The sequence below is a fragment of the Haliotis rubra genome, unplaced genomic scaffold, assembly GCF_003918875.1.
Source record: "Haliotis rubra isolate DU_JTF1 unplaced genomic scaffold, ASM391887v1 Scf167, whole genome shotgun sequence".
In the NCBI taxonomy this organism is placed as follows: domain Eukaryota; kingdom Metazoa; phylum Mollusca; class Gastropoda; order Lepetellida; family Haliotidae; genus Haliotis; species Haliotis rubra.
The window spans coordinates 662,728-681,973 of NW_025765636.1; the positions used below are offsets into that span (position 1 = coordinate 662,728).

The 19,246-nt window shown below is 38.7% G+C and overlaps 1 protein-coding gene across 1 annotated transcript; it reads left to right on the forward strand.

Annotated features, from left to right (window-relative positions):
* The first annotated feature begins 1,395 nt into the window (after positions 1 to 1,395).
* On the forward strand, positions 1,396 to 17,551 carry LOC124272159. Its single transcript, XM_046707298.1, has 11 exons — positions 1,396 to 1,512; positions 3,295 to 4,265; positions 5,270 to 5,576; positions 6,628 to 6,738; positions 8,969 to 9,163; positions 9,853 to 10,119; positions 10,799 to 11,022; positions 12,680 to 12,849; positions 15,130 to 15,190; positions 15,952 to 17,110; positions 17,266 to 17,551. Exons 2-10 carry the CDS (start codon positions 3,330 to 3,332, stop codon positions 16,051 to 16,053), a joined length of 2,373 nt encoding a protein of 790 aa, XP_046563254.1. The 5' UTR covers positions 1,396 to 1,512; positions 3,295 to 3,329; the 3' UTR covers positions 16,054 to 17,110; positions 17,266 to 17,551.
* Positions 17,552 to 19,246: the final 1,695 nt, after the last annotated feature.

The following is a 19,246-nucleotide window of genomic DNA, read 5'->3' on the forward strand; positions in this document are numbered from 1 at the left end:
AATCCCGCATGCCACTGGTGTGACTGAGGCTTGTTAATCATCAAGTCTGGACCAAACAATCCGGTGACTGACAAATATCTACGTCATCGTGGTTCTGTTTCTCGTGGTCAGTCCAAGCAGGGATACTCTACAACAGAGTCTCCCTGGTCCAAGCCACAGAGCCGGATCACATCCGATCCTTACTCGCCTGTCAATCCATTGCAAGATCATCATAGGTTGATGGGGACAATTTTGAAAATTAATCTATTCATTATGTCGTCCACGCTTTAACAGGAAGAAAGTTAACAATAAACGCCCAGTATACCACTAAGCTTTATGCCATTAATATTATTTATTTCAGGCCACACGTATATAAATCGTTTTGAAGTTCAAAATAGGCACTTAAACTGTCAGTTTTGATGATGATAATTTATATGTATGGCATCTTCTGGTCTCCCCTGTCGTGATGTTGCTGGAATATTGCTGAAAGCGGCTTAAAACTAAACTCACTCACTCACTTCAGTTTTTGACTTGACAGATGTAAGTTAACATTGATTCACGAAAAAGACCTAACCGTTGACTTGCCCAGTTTGTTTGAAACATTATACCTTTTCACTTTCAAGTCTTAACATTACTGCACCCTCAGACCCTCACATCCTGGCAGCTCACAGAATCACTCACCCTTTGCTCACAAACAGAACTCGGAACATGCACAGACAAGGATGGTGATTGTATTACGCTTCATGTAGTTTAACAAAGCAAATGCGCAAATCTCGCAAGAGAACATACATTTTCAATCTTAATCTTAGCGTATTTACATGAAATCAAGATTATGAATATTATTAAGAAAAAATGAAAATGAAGGCATTTTTTGTGGCTATAAACGTTGGATTTCTTTTTTAAATGACAACTACATACAGCTGTTAGATTAACCAGTCTGGATTATACATATCACAAAAATCCAAATATATGCATACCATATCACTTGCAAACAAGCGAAAATAATACCAGGACAGTCGTAATAATACCAATGAGCCAGAGGAGCATCTACGGAAAATAGCTCCTTTGGCAAGTACTGTATTTTTACCAAATGATTTACATATATGGCTTATCAATCTCGCCATCATAGTGCTTCTCGCCCATATCTAATCAAAGACAGAAATACATCTCAAGAATAAGTTGTTTCGGGGGATATTTCACTATTTCAGGATAGCTTATCTGCCTTTAATAGACATTAAGTGCATAGTGGCGACTCCTTAAAGTGGCCTTCCAGGCCATATATGCCATATTTGCCATAGCTTCAGGTACACCAATGCAAGAAGCTGAGACAACACCAAAGAGCTCAAAACAAAGTTGGTGTTTATACTTTTCAGTCGCATAATAGAGTTACCTCCCTTGGTACACTTCCGTATTGTGGTTTCCATTGTAAACAATACTGTTGTCCCGTTATAGTGCAGACCCAAGAACCATGAAAAGCAAATATATTCAAGACCTCTAAAGCGGCACTAGCAAAGTAGACGTTGGACTGCTTGTGTGAGTATATCTGTACATAGTCGGTACACACATACATTCACAACAGGCTTCAGTGCCGAGATCGATGCGATGGTGCGCTGCTTTTAACGCGTGCACAAGTACTTGTTTTGGGTACTGAATGGGTACCAGTCGAATTGCCCCAGCTATTCGACTGGTATCCGTTTGAATCCCTTGCCGGAAAGGTACGACAGAGCTCACTTATAGGAGTTCCTTCCATTCCCCCAACCATAAACCTAAACCTAACCCTAAACCTAACTTAAATTTTGGATTTTTAGTCATTTTGTGAGTTCTCTATGGCAATTAGTGTTTAGTTTTGTTAATAATTTTAGTATACATTGTATTTATAAATATTATTTCGGATGGGGCAACGGGAGGAACTCTTACCCACTTATAAATGCATGACGTTGGGCAAAGTGAAATATGAAAATGTATTATATTGTTTATGCATGCATCGATCATAACACAGATGTTATAATGGTTATGAACAAATAATTATTTTCTAGGTTTTGCACATGCCACATCTATGTTTGTTTTGTCAACATGTTTATGTCATATACATGTATCTCCGAGCGGGGAAGATTTTTTCAGGATACTGCTATTATATAAAGTTATAGTATAGCTGTACAACTTTATTTTGATTTTGTATTATATTGTTGCAGTTCTTTCTGGTTGATATTGCAATGAAAGGATGGAATGATCAGGCAAATATAGATGCTTTAATTGGATTATCAACTGGTTAACTCAATATACAAAAGTATTATTGAAGTGTTTCCTATTTTTGAATTATTTTTTTATTTTACATGTATCGATATATAGTAGCTGATATAAATAAGGATGGGGGCAAGGAGAGGGATCATATTTTTTATGAAACAGTTATAATGTGCATATTCATGGTGTGTTAAATCACGTTAATCTATGTATGGTCAAAGCATTATTACAATACCTACATTATTACCCTGGTCCATTCAGATATTCTATGCAACAAGCACTGCTTAACTTACAATATGTGTAACAATGTTAACCAGTTAACTAATTATATTGCAATGTGTGCTTGTCTTGATAGTCTTTCACTTCATCATCTGGATAAAGAGAGTTTATGTAAAAGTTAAACATATTATCAGATCAAAGTAATGAGAGATGTACTAACCCAGCTTGATGATAGTGTTTCATCGTTTCTTAACACTTTTAGCTGCATAAACTGGCACCAACCTGCTATGCAATTAATTATTCTTTCAGAAAAACTAATAATTTATGTTAACATCTTTTATCAATATGCAGATATTATGTGTTTGTTTATGGAATAAAAGACATCTCAGATTATATTTTACACTTGGAAAGTCAGCCAACTGTCTGCAGGGTCTATGACCTGAATATATTAATCATTAGATTTTCATGAAAATGTGTAAGAAATGTAGGTATTTTATTTTACAGATATATTTTAAGCAAAAAAGCCAGCTCCTTTGGATATTAACTGTAATTTACATGTATCATGAATGTTTTGCTGGCCACAAATTTAGTATATTTTATCAAGTAAAGAAGAAATTGAACAGACATTTTAATTTCATTGTAGGTAAATGGGAACAATATAATGATTTCTTTCAGTGGCATTTAGAAGTTGTACATTGATGTCCAAGATATTTTATGGATTAAAAAGAAGTTTAATCCATAAAATATCTTGGACATCAATATAATGATTGTTTAACGACTATTATGGGAGAATGATAAATGATGCAATGTTACTATAGACACTGATACAAATAAACCAATTTCTTGCATTTTCAGAGTGATCAGGACAACCCTAAAGAAAGTCCTTTGGCATGGGATGTGGAATATCAAAGACATCCGTTCAACAGTTTAGGTCAGGAAGTGAAATTTCAACTAAAAGCCTTGTGATTATTCGGACCACATCACAAGAAAATAACAAACCACAAGTATCGCCAGAGAAGACCACACAGGTGGAGGCAAGTACAGGTACACAGTCACAGAAGAAACCTTCCAACATGGATGCTGACAATGAGGTAGAGCACAGAGAAGAACCTGCTGAAGAGACCGGACATGCTCAAGGAAGTGCCAGCTCTTCTGATGTTGAGGCCGTGAGAGAAGAGGCAGCTCAAGATACTAGACACAAAACAGGAAGTGACAGTTCATCTGATGGTGATGAAGTTGATGAGGATAATAACCAAGAACAAGAGGATGGAGATGAAAATGGTACAGGTCAAGGTCAAGGTGGTGAAGTTCAAGGACAGAAGAAGCCCCGCAAAAAGCTAACACCAGAAGAAGTAACAGAGCGATATCTGAAAAAGATTGCAAGGACAAGAAAAATAACTTCCAACATTATGGACAATGACATATATACTGATGACAACGTTCCCTCTGAAAGTTTTAGAGCTAACATACTGTCAGCAGGTAAATTATACTATTCATTGCGAGGTGCACCAAAATCAGATATCAACAAGTTAAGGCAGGAAATCGGACAAATATTTATTGACACAAATTTTCTGAATTGTTTGGGCAAGTTTGTGGTAACAACACTGACTGAAAAGAAATATAAGAACTTGGAAGGTACGGTGATCAGTGACTTCAATAATCCTCTGAAGAATGGACTCAAAGCTCTGATCAACTTCACCAATGCTGTGCCTGCTGTTTGTGAGTGTCTTTGTAAGCTGGATGGCTTTCTGCATGGTTTTCGCTCAAGTCTGGAAGATATGGTTCCAGCTGATGGAGGAGATGCGGAGGCAAAAGCCCCCAAAATTGTAATGAGAATCAAATCTTTATTTCTTTTTGTTTAAAATTTGAAATTTATGGTAAAGCACTAGAAATGATGATTTTAGATGAATACTTCATTTATTCATTATTGCTTCCAGTGAACTGGAACAAGAGTTATATGAATGGTGTAGAGTCAGATTCGATCACATTTGTAACTTAAAATGAAAACTCTTTGAATGAAGATGCAAGGACACCTCTGTCGATGGTTGAAAAATTGTGTGAGGTGAAGCCAAAGTGAATGTTGAGCTCTCATTTCAAGGATATGTTGGTCTCATAGCCAATTCTCAATCTTTGCCACAAGAAAACTGCTAGCTAGAATCTATTAGCCTTGATGGTGATTGGCTGATGAGAAAATTCATCCATCGACCTCGTTTTGAGGTGTCCCCAGATCTTCTCACAGAAAGGTAGCATGTCACAGAGACGTATCGGATTTATAAGAGTTGATTTTGATAAGATTGACATTATGAATGCAAAATGATTTATATATATTTTCAAATCAAAACTTTGAAGATTCAGTTTGTTTGTTGTTTTATGTCGCACTCAGCAATAATCCAGCTATATGGCGGCATCCTGTAAATGAGTCTGGGCTAGACGATCCAGTGGTCAACAGCATGAGCATCGATCTACGCAACTGGGATACAATGACATGTGTCAACCAAGTTAGCGAGCCTGACCACCCGATCCTGTTAGTCGCATCTTACAACAAGCATGGGCTGCTGAAGACTTATTGTATCTCATATTTTCACGATTTTGAAAATTAGAACTAAACATTTGTAAAAGTAAATCCCCTCAAATACATTTAGACTCAAATCAATCAAGCCTGGTGCAAATAAGTACCATTATTTAACCTAAGAAGATCCAGAGTAAGGATGAACGACCCCATTTTTTCAACAAAAAAAAAATGTCAACCCATTGTAAGTTTTGTCATTTTTGTGACTTTCATGTCATGATAAACTCCCTGTTTCAAAATCCTTGATCTTTTTGATTTCAGAAAGGTGAAACTCTGTTAGTGAAGACCATGCTGGGTATTGTACATAACATTGGTATGCACGATTCCTGTGTGCCCTACCTACAGAGTCACAACTACACCCCAGTGCTTTTGTCTTACATGGACTCGAAACTAGGCATGACCCGGATGTCAGCCATAGCTGCTCTAGCTGACATCCTGGATGAGAAGGAGTGTGACCTGCTTCAGTCCCGAAGAGAGGGAATCAAGTTCTTGATAACCATTTTCGAAAGGTCTTTGAAAAAACGCCAACACATCAATAGAGGTTGGTCGTCCAAAGAGTTGGCAAGGAGTAAGTACCTGTATTCTTCCTTAGGCCTCAAATCATTGTTGTTGTTTTTTGTTGTATCTGCAGCTCTAGTCATTTTCATCGTTGCCATCATTATCATCATCATCATCATCATCATCATCATCATCATCACATCACTGTTATAGTTTGTTGAATTTAGTCAGATAAAGGGGGGCAAGGTGTAGAAAAAACAAGCTGTATTTGTTTTTTGGTCAGAGCAATTGGTTTTGGCCTATAGAGGTTTTGGCCTATATATTTGTCCATGACTTCCGATATAATTATCAGATAATCTGAATTTGAATAGCTTTCCCTCTGTCTATGACAATTTCTGAAGATTGCCTGTAATTTTCTAAATATTACAAACATGGATGATCCTTTTCTTTGACAACACTTTTCGAAATGTATTTCATATAACATGAGACAATATGGATAGTATACATATATAGAAGAGTGATCAGACCTGTTATGGCAGGCATGATTCCAGGAGGAGGTCCAGATTGGTCTGAACCATAACTACTGTAGGTTGAATCCATGGGTTGATGGATGTGATCAGTGTTAAATTTCAGTTATTTTGGTCAATCTAAAATGTGTTGAAACAAAACAGCTATCACCCTAGGAGTTTTTGTTGATAGAGATTCCTGGTTAAAAATAAATTAAAAAGATGTTTGGATTATGTCAGGAATCTACTGAAACACAGCAGTGATGTTCATTTCCTGTTAAAGCACAAAATCTATGAAGCAGAAATATAAAGAGCTGTAAAGGTCTGTAAATAATCAAGTCTGGACCAGACAATCCAGTGATCAACAGCATGAGTATTGATCTACGCAATGGTGATAAGATGATATGTGTCCACCAAGTCAGTGAGCATGACCACCCGATCCCGTTAGTCGCATCTTACAACAAGCATGGGTTACTGAAGATCAATTCTAACCAGGATTTTCAGGGTTCAGAAATATAAAGACATGGATAATACAGCAATACTGTAAAGTCCAAGTGGCTTGGTAAGACACTAAACCACTATATATATCTTAACTGAAACTTGGATCTATTTCAGCTGTGGGAAGACTGGCCAGGAATGATGCCAACAAGAAGATGTTGGTGGAACAGGGTGCTCTCCCTCTCTTGTTGAAGCTTTTCAAATCTCACAACACTGAGGAACAGAAAGGTATATATATTCCATGGTGTACATGAACTAGTGGTTTGGTCAGAATAATAGTGGTACAATAGAATAATAACTTTGCAAATAAGTCTGTGTTAATGAATTGTAGATTATTCACCCTTTGATGATAATGAGGCAGTGAGTTGGGATTTACACAGTTTTAGCAATATTCAAGCAATATCATGGTGGGGGACACTAGAAATGGGCTTCACACATTGTACCCATATGGGGAAATGAATAATAATAATAATAATAATAATAATAATAATAAATGTGAACTTATAATGCGCCTTTTCCATGCACAAGGCCCATGCTCAAAGCGCTAACAAAGAGAGTGGATAATAATACATATATACAATAAGGGACTAGTTGCTAGTCATAATGCAGTGACAACAGATGAGTCTTGAGAAGTCGTTTGAAGGAATAAAAGTCAACTGCTGATTTAATGGTGATAGGGAGAGAGTTCCAGAGTAGAGGGGCAGTGCAGACAAAGGATTTCCTTCCAAAAGTTTGCAGTTTGAACCGAGGCACAGAGAGTAGGTTCAGATTCTGAGAACGGAGCTGTCTTTCTGGAGTGTACGGGGTAAGGAGTTCTTTCAGGTATTCTGGGCCTATGCCATTGAGGCATTTGTAGACAAAACACAATATTTTAAAGTCAATTCTTGATTTAACAGGCAGCCAGTGGAGGTTTTTCATGACAGGTGTTATGTGTGAGCTTTGAAGTTCTGCTTATGATTCGGGAGGCTGTATTTTGGACATTTTGCAATTTTGATAGCAGCTTCTGAGAAATACCAAAAAGGAGGCTATTGCAGTAATCAATTCTTGATATAACAAGTCCCTGGACCAGACCGTGTGCTGCATCACGACTGATGAGATGGCGTATTCTGCCAATGGCTCGTAGATGAAAGAAGCATATTCTGCAGAGTTGATTTACATGAGTGTCCATCGCCAGGTGTGAGTCAAGTGTAACTCCAAGGTCTTTAACAGAGTCGACAGCTTGTATCTCTGCATCTGCTACCAGAACAGTTTTGGTGGTAATTTGTTTTTGCATTTGCCTGGATCCAATAACCATCACCTCAGTTTTGTCATCATTTAACTTGGCATTGCAACTTTGTCATGGCATTCGGTGTTACGTGCAACCATTTTAATCATACGGCTACCCTGCAGCCACTTGATAATTATGTCAAGTGACACTCTTTACAAAATTTGTAAATATATCCATAATATATGTTAAGAATTTCGGCATACATCTTATTGTCTTAAATCAGTTTTATTTGTGAAGGGATTTCACTTGAGTGAATGGGTTGGAGCAAGCCCACCTTTGAACAGTATTTCAGCTGTATCAAAGTGTGTTTCCTGATGTTGGTGGAAGCCCAAAGTGATTAAGGTCTTCAACTTTCATGACACAGTTGTGATTAAAGGAGCTAAAGGATCCAGGATTTTGGAGAGAGAGGGGGTGGAGGGTGGGGGTGGTTTTGCACACATAAATCATGAAGTCCAAAGGTTTAGAGAGGGGGGGGGGGGATGGGGTTCCGCCCCTGCATAAAAGGGGCAAATCTATGATATGAACCTATGATCATCAGATACTGACTTCAGCATGCAGGAAATGGTGGTCATGAGTTCATATATAGGGACACAGCACTGTGAAATGTTACACAGTTAGACGACTTGGTTCCACTCGATACCCAATAGGAATAGGATGAGGCTGCAGGAATAGGATGGGGCTGAGGATAGTTGGTTTCAGCATATCAAGAATAGTGTCCTTTTGTCTATTTTGAATTGTCCACATCCAGTTGATCCACAGTCCTAAAAGATTTTAAGTTATGTTTGTTTATTTGTGGGAAAACAAGAAATTAAGCAATATTCCACCTGTGTGAATTCCAGTCAGTAAATAATTGAGTCTGTACCAGTAAATCCAGTGATTGACATCATGAGCATCAATCTACATGGGAGATGATGACATACATCAAACATGTGAGCAAGCCTGACCTTCCAGTTCAGTTAGTGTCACCCCTTACATCAAACCTGAGTTGTTGAAGACAAATATTTACAGGGATATTCATGGATTCTACTTTAGTAAGTTATTTTAGTTTCTATTAATCATGTTAAGTGGGACTAGTCAATGGCCATAGCACATCAAAATTGATGTCCTGATGTCTCTACTGGCTGGCCAACTGTCTTGTATTGATGATGTGTTGACAACTGATTAATATTTTTCTCCACTGCACCTCATCAGAGGCGATTGAGTCCTTGTGGGTCCTGGCATTTGATGAAGACAACAAACAGAAGATGATGGAAGAGCCGGGTCTGATGGAGGCTGTGGTGGAAGAATATCGCAGCTCTACCGACAAAAACATCCGAAAGCCTTGTCAGGGGTTGCTGTGGAACCTGAGGGAGATCCTCCTGCAGTCAGAGGAGTATGCAGACTTAGGTGAGGTGGATTAGTGTAGATTAGTCTCATACAACATCAGACAGTTGTGTAAATCCTTGTTTGGTGGTTGAGTCAGTCAGTCAGTAAGCAGGACGGTGGGCAGTTAGGCTGGTGGGTGGGCATTAGGATGGTGGGTGGGCAGTTAGGCTGGTGGGTGGGCATTAGGATGGTGGGTGGGCAGTTAGGCTGGTGGGTGGGCATTAGGATGGTGGGTGGGCAGTTAGGCTGGCGGGTGGGCATTAGGATGGTGGGTGGGCATTAGGATGGTGGGTGGGCATTGGGATGTCTTGGATGAGTGGGTTGGCCGGTTGTTTACTTAGTTATGAACAGTATTCCAATTGTATCAGCATTTCCACTTACTGTAGCAGGAAAGCCTGAAGTGATGCAGATCTGAGACTTTTATAACTTTGATGAAACCCACAAGCAACATAATTGGGATATTTGAAGATTTGAACCCAGGATTATATGTTCCTTGCATGCCAAGGGGGCACAACTCTGTTTTACATGATGATGCCATCCATGCCCCAGTGTGAAGAGATTCAATATATCAGTCATGCAATTTAGATTCTGTTTTCATTTTTCACCTTTTTTAGGCCTGGCAAATCTGTAACCTACTTAAAAAATGTATTTCATGGCATGTATTATATATTATATTTATACATGCATATTTCTTTCTTTTTCTGAATTAGGCAAAGAACTGTCTGTGTCTTCTACAAAAAGCAAAGAAGTTGATCAGAAGGCCAAAGGTCATGTGATGATCAGCTACCAATGGGCCAATCAGGAGGTGCTGATCAAGGTGAAGGACTGTCTCAGACAGAATGGCTACGACGTGTGGATGGACATTGACAACATGGGAGGCTCCACACTACAAGCTATGGCGGAGGCCATCGAGAATGCATCTGTGGTGTTGATAGCAATGTCCCGGAGGTACAAGGACAGCCCAAACTGTAGAGCAGGTCAGTTGGTCAGCTGTCTGGGGACTGTAGTGACTGGCCTATGGCCTCACCTTGACCATGTAAACATTGCCCAAGTGATGTGATGTGTCATTGCTGTATAAATACGCTAATATGTATCTGCTTTGCTTTCTAAATGCCAATACTAAAAAATATTTATAATAATTTTTCCAGAAACAGACCTATCCCCTAATGGCAGAAAAACCATGTTAATGATGATATGGAATTTTTATCCTGAGTTTTAAATACAATTAAATATGGTTTATCATCAAGTTCCTTGTAGATCTCTTTAGGCCATGATACAAAGGGTCGATCTTTAAAGCATGTCACATGGTCAGCTTATTGGAGGTCACTTGGAAGTGACCAGAACTAGTCTGTCTCACAGTCCCTCAACCACATTATTTTCCCTACTGCTCAGCCCTCCTTCCAATGCTAAAGAACTAAATGCAGCAAGTATAGATTCCCTCAGATTCTGAATTTCCCATCTGACTGGGGCTCCTTTTCAATTTATATGAGTTTATAGTCTAGTGGTTAAAGCTTTTGCCTCGATGTACCATCTAACTCTCACTCACTCAACTAAGCTCACTCACTCACTCTTCCTTATGTGTATCACTTCTAAATATCATTCAAAGACCCAAAGAAAAGTCATAATTTTTCTATTCTTCCATACTCTTTATTACAGAGGCAGAGTATGCGTTTTCAAAGAGGAAGTCCATCGTCCCCCTAGTCATGGAACTGGGGTACCGCCCCGATGGCTGGCTGGGGATGATCCTGGGGTCCAAGCTGTTCTTTGACTTCAGCGGCAAATACAGCTTTGATTCTAAGATAGACGGTCTCAATAAGGAGCTACAAAGGAGCCTCACGGATGGAGAACCTGGTGTGTCAGAGGATGCTGGAGTTAGGAAGGTACAAAGATGTTTTTGTAGTTTAGGTGTCAGCAATATTCCTGTGTTGTTTATAAAAGATTATTATTATTTATTACTATATTATTATAAACTATTTATATAGTGCCGAGTTCCAGCTAGGCTGCTCACAGGCACTTCGGCACTTCGAAGATTATCAACTCCCTGGGGATCATACAACTCTTGCAGCCACAAAGCGCACCGAGTTAATGGGTCTTTCCCATCCTTACGAGGGTACTAATTCACAGCTGAGTGGATTAGGATACATAGTCACAGTAGTTTGTCCAAGTATACTGCACGTTGCTGTACCCGAAACTAGGTGTTTGCACGTATTCATGTGGCCACCATCTGGTCATTTGCCAATGGATTTGTGGGTTCTTTTAAGTGCACAGGGTTGTGTACTGTACACTAGGGGTTGTGACAACACTGAAAGAGTTGACTCACAAGTTGCACACAAAGTTGAATCCAAGGTTTTTACACCTGGTCACATGTTTGCTCGATCCCAGCACCTCAAGCTCGCTGGATCACTAGCTTGGCGGCTTAGACAACTTGCCCACCACGCCCCCATAGAGTTTTGTTTTACGCCACACTTAGCAATATTCCAGCTATATGGCGGAGGTGTTTATAAAAGAACCATATGAGAAAATACAGTGATGATATTATTAGTGAGTGAGTAAGTTTAGTTTTACGCCGCACTCAGCAATATTTCAGCTATATGGCGGTGGTCTGTAAATAATCGAGTCTGGACCAGACAATCCAGTGATCAACAGTATGAGCATCGATCTGCGCAATTGGGAACCGATGACATTTGTCAACCATTTCAGTGAGCCTGACCACCCGATCCGTTAGTCGCCTCTTACGACAAGCATGGGTTACTGAAGATCAATATTCTAACCCGGACCTTCATGGGTTGATATTATGAGCAATTTCGTCTGTTGTAGGATAATATGCAAATGATTTGACACACTGTGACAGTGTTTCATGGCTTAATCATAAGGCGAGTAAAGTGTCTTTTTCAGCAACAACATGTAAAGCGTGTTTTTTTATGTATATGTAAAGGATGAGTGAGTGAGTTTAGTTTTACGCAACACTCAGCAATATTCCAGCTATATGGTGGGGGTCTGTAAATAATCAAGTCTGGACCAGACAATCCAGTGATCAACAGCAATAGCATCGATCTACACAATTTGGATACGATAACATGTGTCAACCAAGTCAGCATATGTATAAAGGATGACTGTGGAATATTACTAAGGACAACATCAAGTAATACTAGGGTGAAGGGGTAGCCTTGTAGTTAAAGCATTGATTCATCACTCTGATAAAACCTGGGTTCGATTCCCCACATGGGTAAAATGTGTGAAGCCCATTTCTGGTGTCCTTTAGCTGTGATATTGTTGGAATGTTGCTTACAGTGGCATAAAACTAAACCCTCTCACTCATTCAAGCAATACTCTCTTACTCCATCATGGTCTTGGTCCAGATCATGCTGTCTTGTAACCTATCATCAATAGCTTTAATACCATCTTTACATCCTTAGACATGAATACATTTATCATCCTGTCCTGTAGAATGATTTTCCATGTAAGTCGTGAACACTTCCCCTCCACCAAGTGCACTGGATATTAGTTATTAGTTATTATGGATATTATTTTTGACAGCCATTTGATTTTTTGTGTTTATTCACTTGCTCACATTGTTCTGTATTGGTACAGTCAGCCAAGACAACCACTGCCTTCCGCTCTCCAGCAGTTAAACCAGATACAGACTCTATCAAACAGTGGACAAGTGCTGATGTGGCTAAATGGCTGACTAAGCATAATCTGAAAGGGTAGGTGTCTATCCTGGGTGTTCAACATGTTGTCTCTCTATGCAATGTGTCTCTACTGTATACAGTATCACTCTCCTGTATACTCTGTTGCTGAGACTACTGCATACAATGTTTCATATCTTTATACAATCTGTCTCCACTGGATACAGTATCTCTCCGCTGTTTCTCGACTGTTTACAATGTCTCTCTACTCTATACAATGTTTCATCATCACTGTATACAATGTCTCTCCACTCTATACAATGTTTCATCATCACTGTATACAATGGCTCTCCACTCTATACAATGTTTCATCATCACTGTATACAATGGCTCTCCACTCTATACAATGTTTCATCATCACTGTATAAAATGGCTCTCCACTCTATACAATGTTTCATCATCACTGTATACAATGTCTCTCCACTCTATACAATGTTTCATCATCACTGTATACAATGTCTCTCCACTCTATACAATGTTTCATCATCACTGTATACAATGTCTCTCCACTCTATACAATGTTTCATCATCACTGTATACAATGTCTCTCCACTCTATACAATGTTTCATCATCACTGTATACAATGGCTCTCCACTCTATACAGTGTTTCATCATCACTGTATACAATGGCTCTCCACTCTATACAATGTTTCATCATCACTGTATAAAATGTCTCTCCACTCTATACAATGTTTCATCATCACTGTATACAATGGCTCTCCACTCTATACAATGTTTCATCATCACTGTATACAATGGCTCTCCACTCTATACAATGTTTCATCATCACTGTATACAATGTCTCTCCACTCTATACAATGTTTCATCATCACTCTATACAATGGCTCTTCACTATATACAGTGTTTCATCATCACTCTATACAATGTTTCATCATCACTGTATACAATGTCTCTCCACTCTATACAATGTTTCATCATCACTGTATACAATGGCTCTCCACTCTATACAATGTTTCATCATCACTGTATACAATGTCTCTCCACTCTATACAATGTTTCATCATCACTGTATACAATGGCTCTTCACTATATACAATGTTTCATCATCACTCTATACAATGTTTCATCATCACTGTATACAATGTCTCTCTACTCTATACGATGTCTCATCATCACTGTATACAATGTCTCTCTACTCTATACAGTGTTCCATCATCACTGTATACAATGTCTCTCTACTCTATACAAAGTTTCATCATCACTGTACACAGTGTTTCATCATCACTGTATAAAATGGCTCTCCACTATATACAATGTTTCATCATCACTCTATACAATGTTTCATCATCACTGTACACAATGTTTCATCATCACTGTATACAATGTTCCATCATCACTGTATACAGTGTTTCATCATCACTGTATACAATGTCTCTCTACTCTATACGATGTCTCATCATCACTGTATACAATGTCTCTCTACTCTATACAGTGTTCCATCATCACTGTATACAATGTCTCTCTACTCTATTCAAAGTTTCATCATCACTGTACACAGTGTTTCATCATCACTGTATACAATGTTTCATCATCACTGTATACAATGTTTCATCATCACTGTACACAGTGTTTCATCATCACTGTATACAATGTTTCATCATCACTGTATACAATGTTTCATCATCACTGTATACAATGTTTCATCATCACTGTATACAATGTTTCATCATCACTGTACACAGTGTTTCATCATCACTGTATACAATGGCTCTCCACTATATACAATGTTTCATCATCACTGTATACAATGTTTCATCATCATCATCACTGTATACAATGTTTCATCATCATACAATGTTTCATATACAATGTCTCTCTACTCTATACAAAGTTTCATCATCACTGTACACAGTGTTTCATCATCACTGTATACAATGGCTCTCCACTATATACAATGTTTCATCATCACTGTATACAATGTTTCATCATCACTGTACACAATGTTTCATCATCACTGTATACAATGTCTCACTACTCTATACAATGTTTCATCATCACTATATACAATGTCTCTCTACTCTATACAATGTTTCATCATCACTGTATACAATGGCTCTCCACTATATACAATGTTTCATCATCACTGTACACAATGTTTCATCATCACTGTATACAATGTTTCTCCACTGTGTACATGTCTTTCCACTCTACACAATGTAAGTGTATTACTTTATGTTGTCTCTTGTGATTGATTTGTATTATTTAAGAATGATAACATAAACTTTCCATCAGACATGTTTCAACTATCACAACAATACATTACCCTTTTGTTTCAGGAACAAATTGGAAAAGTTAACAGGCCGTGAAGTTGCTTTTCTGAAACAGCTGAGATATGAGGTGAGTGATCAGGTGTATTTAATATCATTTAAGTATCTATCACAGATTAATATAGAATGTATTCAACATGTATCAGTCAATTATGCATTATGTCACTATCAGAAATGCTACTGCTTAAAGGGAAATAACTTGTGTCAAGCTGTGCACTCATTTGGTGATCAACATACCCGAAGCTCCAGTAAAATCTGTGGAGCTTATATTGTCTGAAGTATGTCAGTTAGTGCCATTGATTTATCGTGGCACTAGTTCCAAGGCGATTGAAAAACTGGAAGGTATTGTGTTGCATCAACAGCTAGTCTGGAATGAAGATTGAATGAGTAGGACTTGACTTTCCCTCTGTGAATGGCAATATATTGGAACATAGGCAGACACTGTCCCTTAGAGTAAATAATGTATGTGACAGTATCTTGGAATATGGACAGAGAGTGTTTATGACAGTAGTTAATGTGATAATCCATATGGAACAAGATGACTGAGTTGTGTGGATTTTAAGTACTGTTCAGATTAAAATGTCATGCTGGCTCATATTGTATTAAGATCCATTATCGATATTTTATGGCTTGTAAAACCGGGAAGAAAAATGACGATCTCCTGTGTATTGATGTTTAAATATGGATGACACATGTCAGACTGTCAAAGCCCAGAAAGGTAAATGAACTGCCTCCCCAAATATATTTGTTATCAGCCTTTTTAAAGGATTGATTTTCAAGATGAAATAGTTCTATGACCAAGTTCTCATGATCATCAAATTCTGTTATCAGGCACCAGAGTTTTTCTACCACACCGTGGAAACCAAACTGGACGTCACAGATCTCCTTGGATTTGTCAACTTCACGGAGGCAATGGATGACCTCATGTCTTGACTCAGTTGAGGAATCACAGAGGCAATGGATGACCTCATGTCTTGACTCAGTTGAGGAATCATTGGAGCTGATCGATGTCACAATGCCAAAATAGGACACTGTCCAGTGCATCTGGTGTTTGTCAGTAGGTATTGTGCCTGTCTTTCCAATAGGAGTTTTGCAAGCAATCCTTACATGGGAATATCGTTTTCTAATACATTCTAAAATAGCGGGCGGTGGGGTAGCCTAGTGGTTAAAGCGTTGGCTCGTCACGGCGAAGACCCGGGTTCGAATCCCCACTGTCAGTCTAAAATAGCAATTGCTTTTACAGTGCGAATTTCTTCTTGAAACTTAATAGGGTGTATATGAACCTGCACTATTCATCTTGACTGAAATGTTTACTTGTATATTTTGTATGCATTTATGAAATCAGCTGAATATTATATTATTGCCAGAATGCCAGTTCGATCCTACTGTCTTTCCTTTGCACAAAAATGTTCATACTCTACTGAGTTGACTGCCAGAGGCTATGTCTTCCAAGATGTCATTTTTGAAAATTCATTCACAGTATGTGTTGAGTTGCATTGGTGTTATTTTGACATACATATACTAGCACATATTCCACATAGCAAATTAGTCACATATGTCTATGGTTACTTGGTGATATTGTTGTAAAATGGTATAGAAAGACCTGATGAGATTTGAACAAGGATTTACGGGACGCGAATTCCTGCGTCCTATACACATAAAAAATGACAATGGACGCTACGAAATTTAGCATTTCCACAGGGATGCAGAAAAAGTCCAAATACCTTTTTGTAAAAATTCATATCAGGTAACAATAAGTTATCAAAGAGCTTGCTACTAGATGGATTTTGGTATCATTTGCAATTCAATTACTGTAACAATTAATGTGATGATCATCATACAAAATACAATAACAATATTAATAATAATATTTAAGTGTCTGGGACCCCCATTTTGTTGTCCAGGACCCCTTAAAATTAAGAGTATGAGTCCCAGGGACCGTAAAAAAAGGACTCACGGTAAATCCCTGTTTGAATATGTCTGCCTTCAGGTAATTACTGACTGACTGAGTTTGGTTTTACGCCGCTTTTAGCAATATTCCAGCAACATGGGCTTCACACATTGTGCCCATGTGGGGATTCGAACCCAGGTCTTCGCCGTGACGAGCCAACGCTTTAACCATTAGGCTACCCCACCGCCCCTCAGGTAATGATGTCAGAATGACTGGTAGATGATCAGATAGGTGAAAAGGCAAACAATCAAATATGAAAAGATGTGCAAGATTGGAAACTGTGTTCTCTTGTGTGAGTGTCGCCTAAAGAAGGAGTCAGACTGTATATAGTACTTAGTATTTATTTATTATTTAATTTATTAACATATCTTTGATATTTACCTTTTTCATACATTTGGACTGCATGAGCAGTCTTGCATTTGTATAAAGTTTATGTATAGAAAGAGCCCCTTTTGGCTGAATAAACTATAAATTAAGGAATTCGCTGTGTGTTTGTAGTGTATAAAGTATATTTTTGTGAGGTTGACCTTTGATGACCTGCAACCAATGGCACCTTGGGATGAAAATATCTAATGTCAGTAATATATATATATATATATATATATATATATATATATATATATATATATATACACACACACACACACACACACACACACACACACACACACACACACACACACACACACACACACACACACACACACACACACACACACACACACACACGGAATATGTTGGGTGCCTTAGAAATATCACAGATGGTGGTGGCAGCTGTCAAGTTCCTACTAGCCATTAAAGCAGTCCAATTTGGTGGGCCTGAGAAATGGCATGAAACATTGTTGCTCTCCATGGAGACTGCAAGTTAGTTGAGACTGATATGTAGTCATGTGAGAGACAAGAGTAAGTGAGTGGGTATGGTTTACAATCCTTTTTGCAATGTTCCAGCAATATCCCGGCTGGGAGCTCAAGAAATGGGCTTAACACATTGTACCCAAGTAGGGAATCGAACACGGGTCTTCAGCATGACAAGCGAATGCTTTAACCACTAGGCTACCCCACCACCCATATGAGACAAGAGGAAAGGATACTGTTGTTGTATTGTATGTAATATTTATTGACAGTGTGATGTAAATCAATTTGATATTTAATAATAATAATAAGTCATCTGCAATAGGCACTGTCTCCAAACACCAAGTGATTGCTCGTGGCGCTTAATCAGAATCTGATGATTATTACCCCGGATAACCCAAGCTGCCTGATAGGCGCTAGAAGGTTATAGTCACATGACTTTATCCAACCGGGTACCCATTTTCTGCTGTGTGAACAGAGGCATTTTTGAACAAACTCATTTGCCTGAGGTGAGACTACATGTATCACATGTGCTAATGGAACTTTAACACTGACAGTGGTGTATCTGATGTAAGGGTATGTTATGTAGGTGGGTGGGTATGAGAGTGAGATGGGTGGGTGTGGGTGGTTGACTATGGTTTGTCTGAAGTGGATGTTTCAGGTGGATGCTGAGAGAATGGTGTCTTTGAGATATGTGGGCATGAGATAGGCGGTTGCTTCACTAAACTGAAATTTTGTTTTAGTTCTTTGTGTAAGATTACATACATTATAATTACATAATATCAAATGAAAGGAACCCAGAGAATCTCTTCATTTTCAGATACTGACTGATATCTACTGTAACTAGCAAAGAGATTCTGCTGGTTATTTCAAGAGAAAAGCTCAAGAAATATGTTTGATCTGCAGTGGGGGCAATTGGTATTTCCTAATCAATTCTTTTGAAGTTGACTCATCATTGATAACTGCCACTCAGCTAATGATGAAACTTGGGACCTATCCACCAAGCTCAATAAATATAAAAGGAGTGAGTGAGTGAGTTTAGCTTTACGCCGCACTCAGCAATATTCCAGCTTTATGGCAGCGGTCTGTAAATAATTGAGTCTGGACTAGACAATCCAGTGATCAACAGCATGAGCATCGATGTGCGCAGTTGGGAACCAATGACATGTGTCAACCAAGCCAGCGAGCCTGACCACCCGATCCCGTTAGTCGCCTACCACAAGCATGGGTTACTGAAGGCTCATTCTAACCCGGACCTTCACGGGGAGACAAGCATGGGTTACTGAAGGTTCATTCTAACCCGGACCTTCACGGGGAGACAAG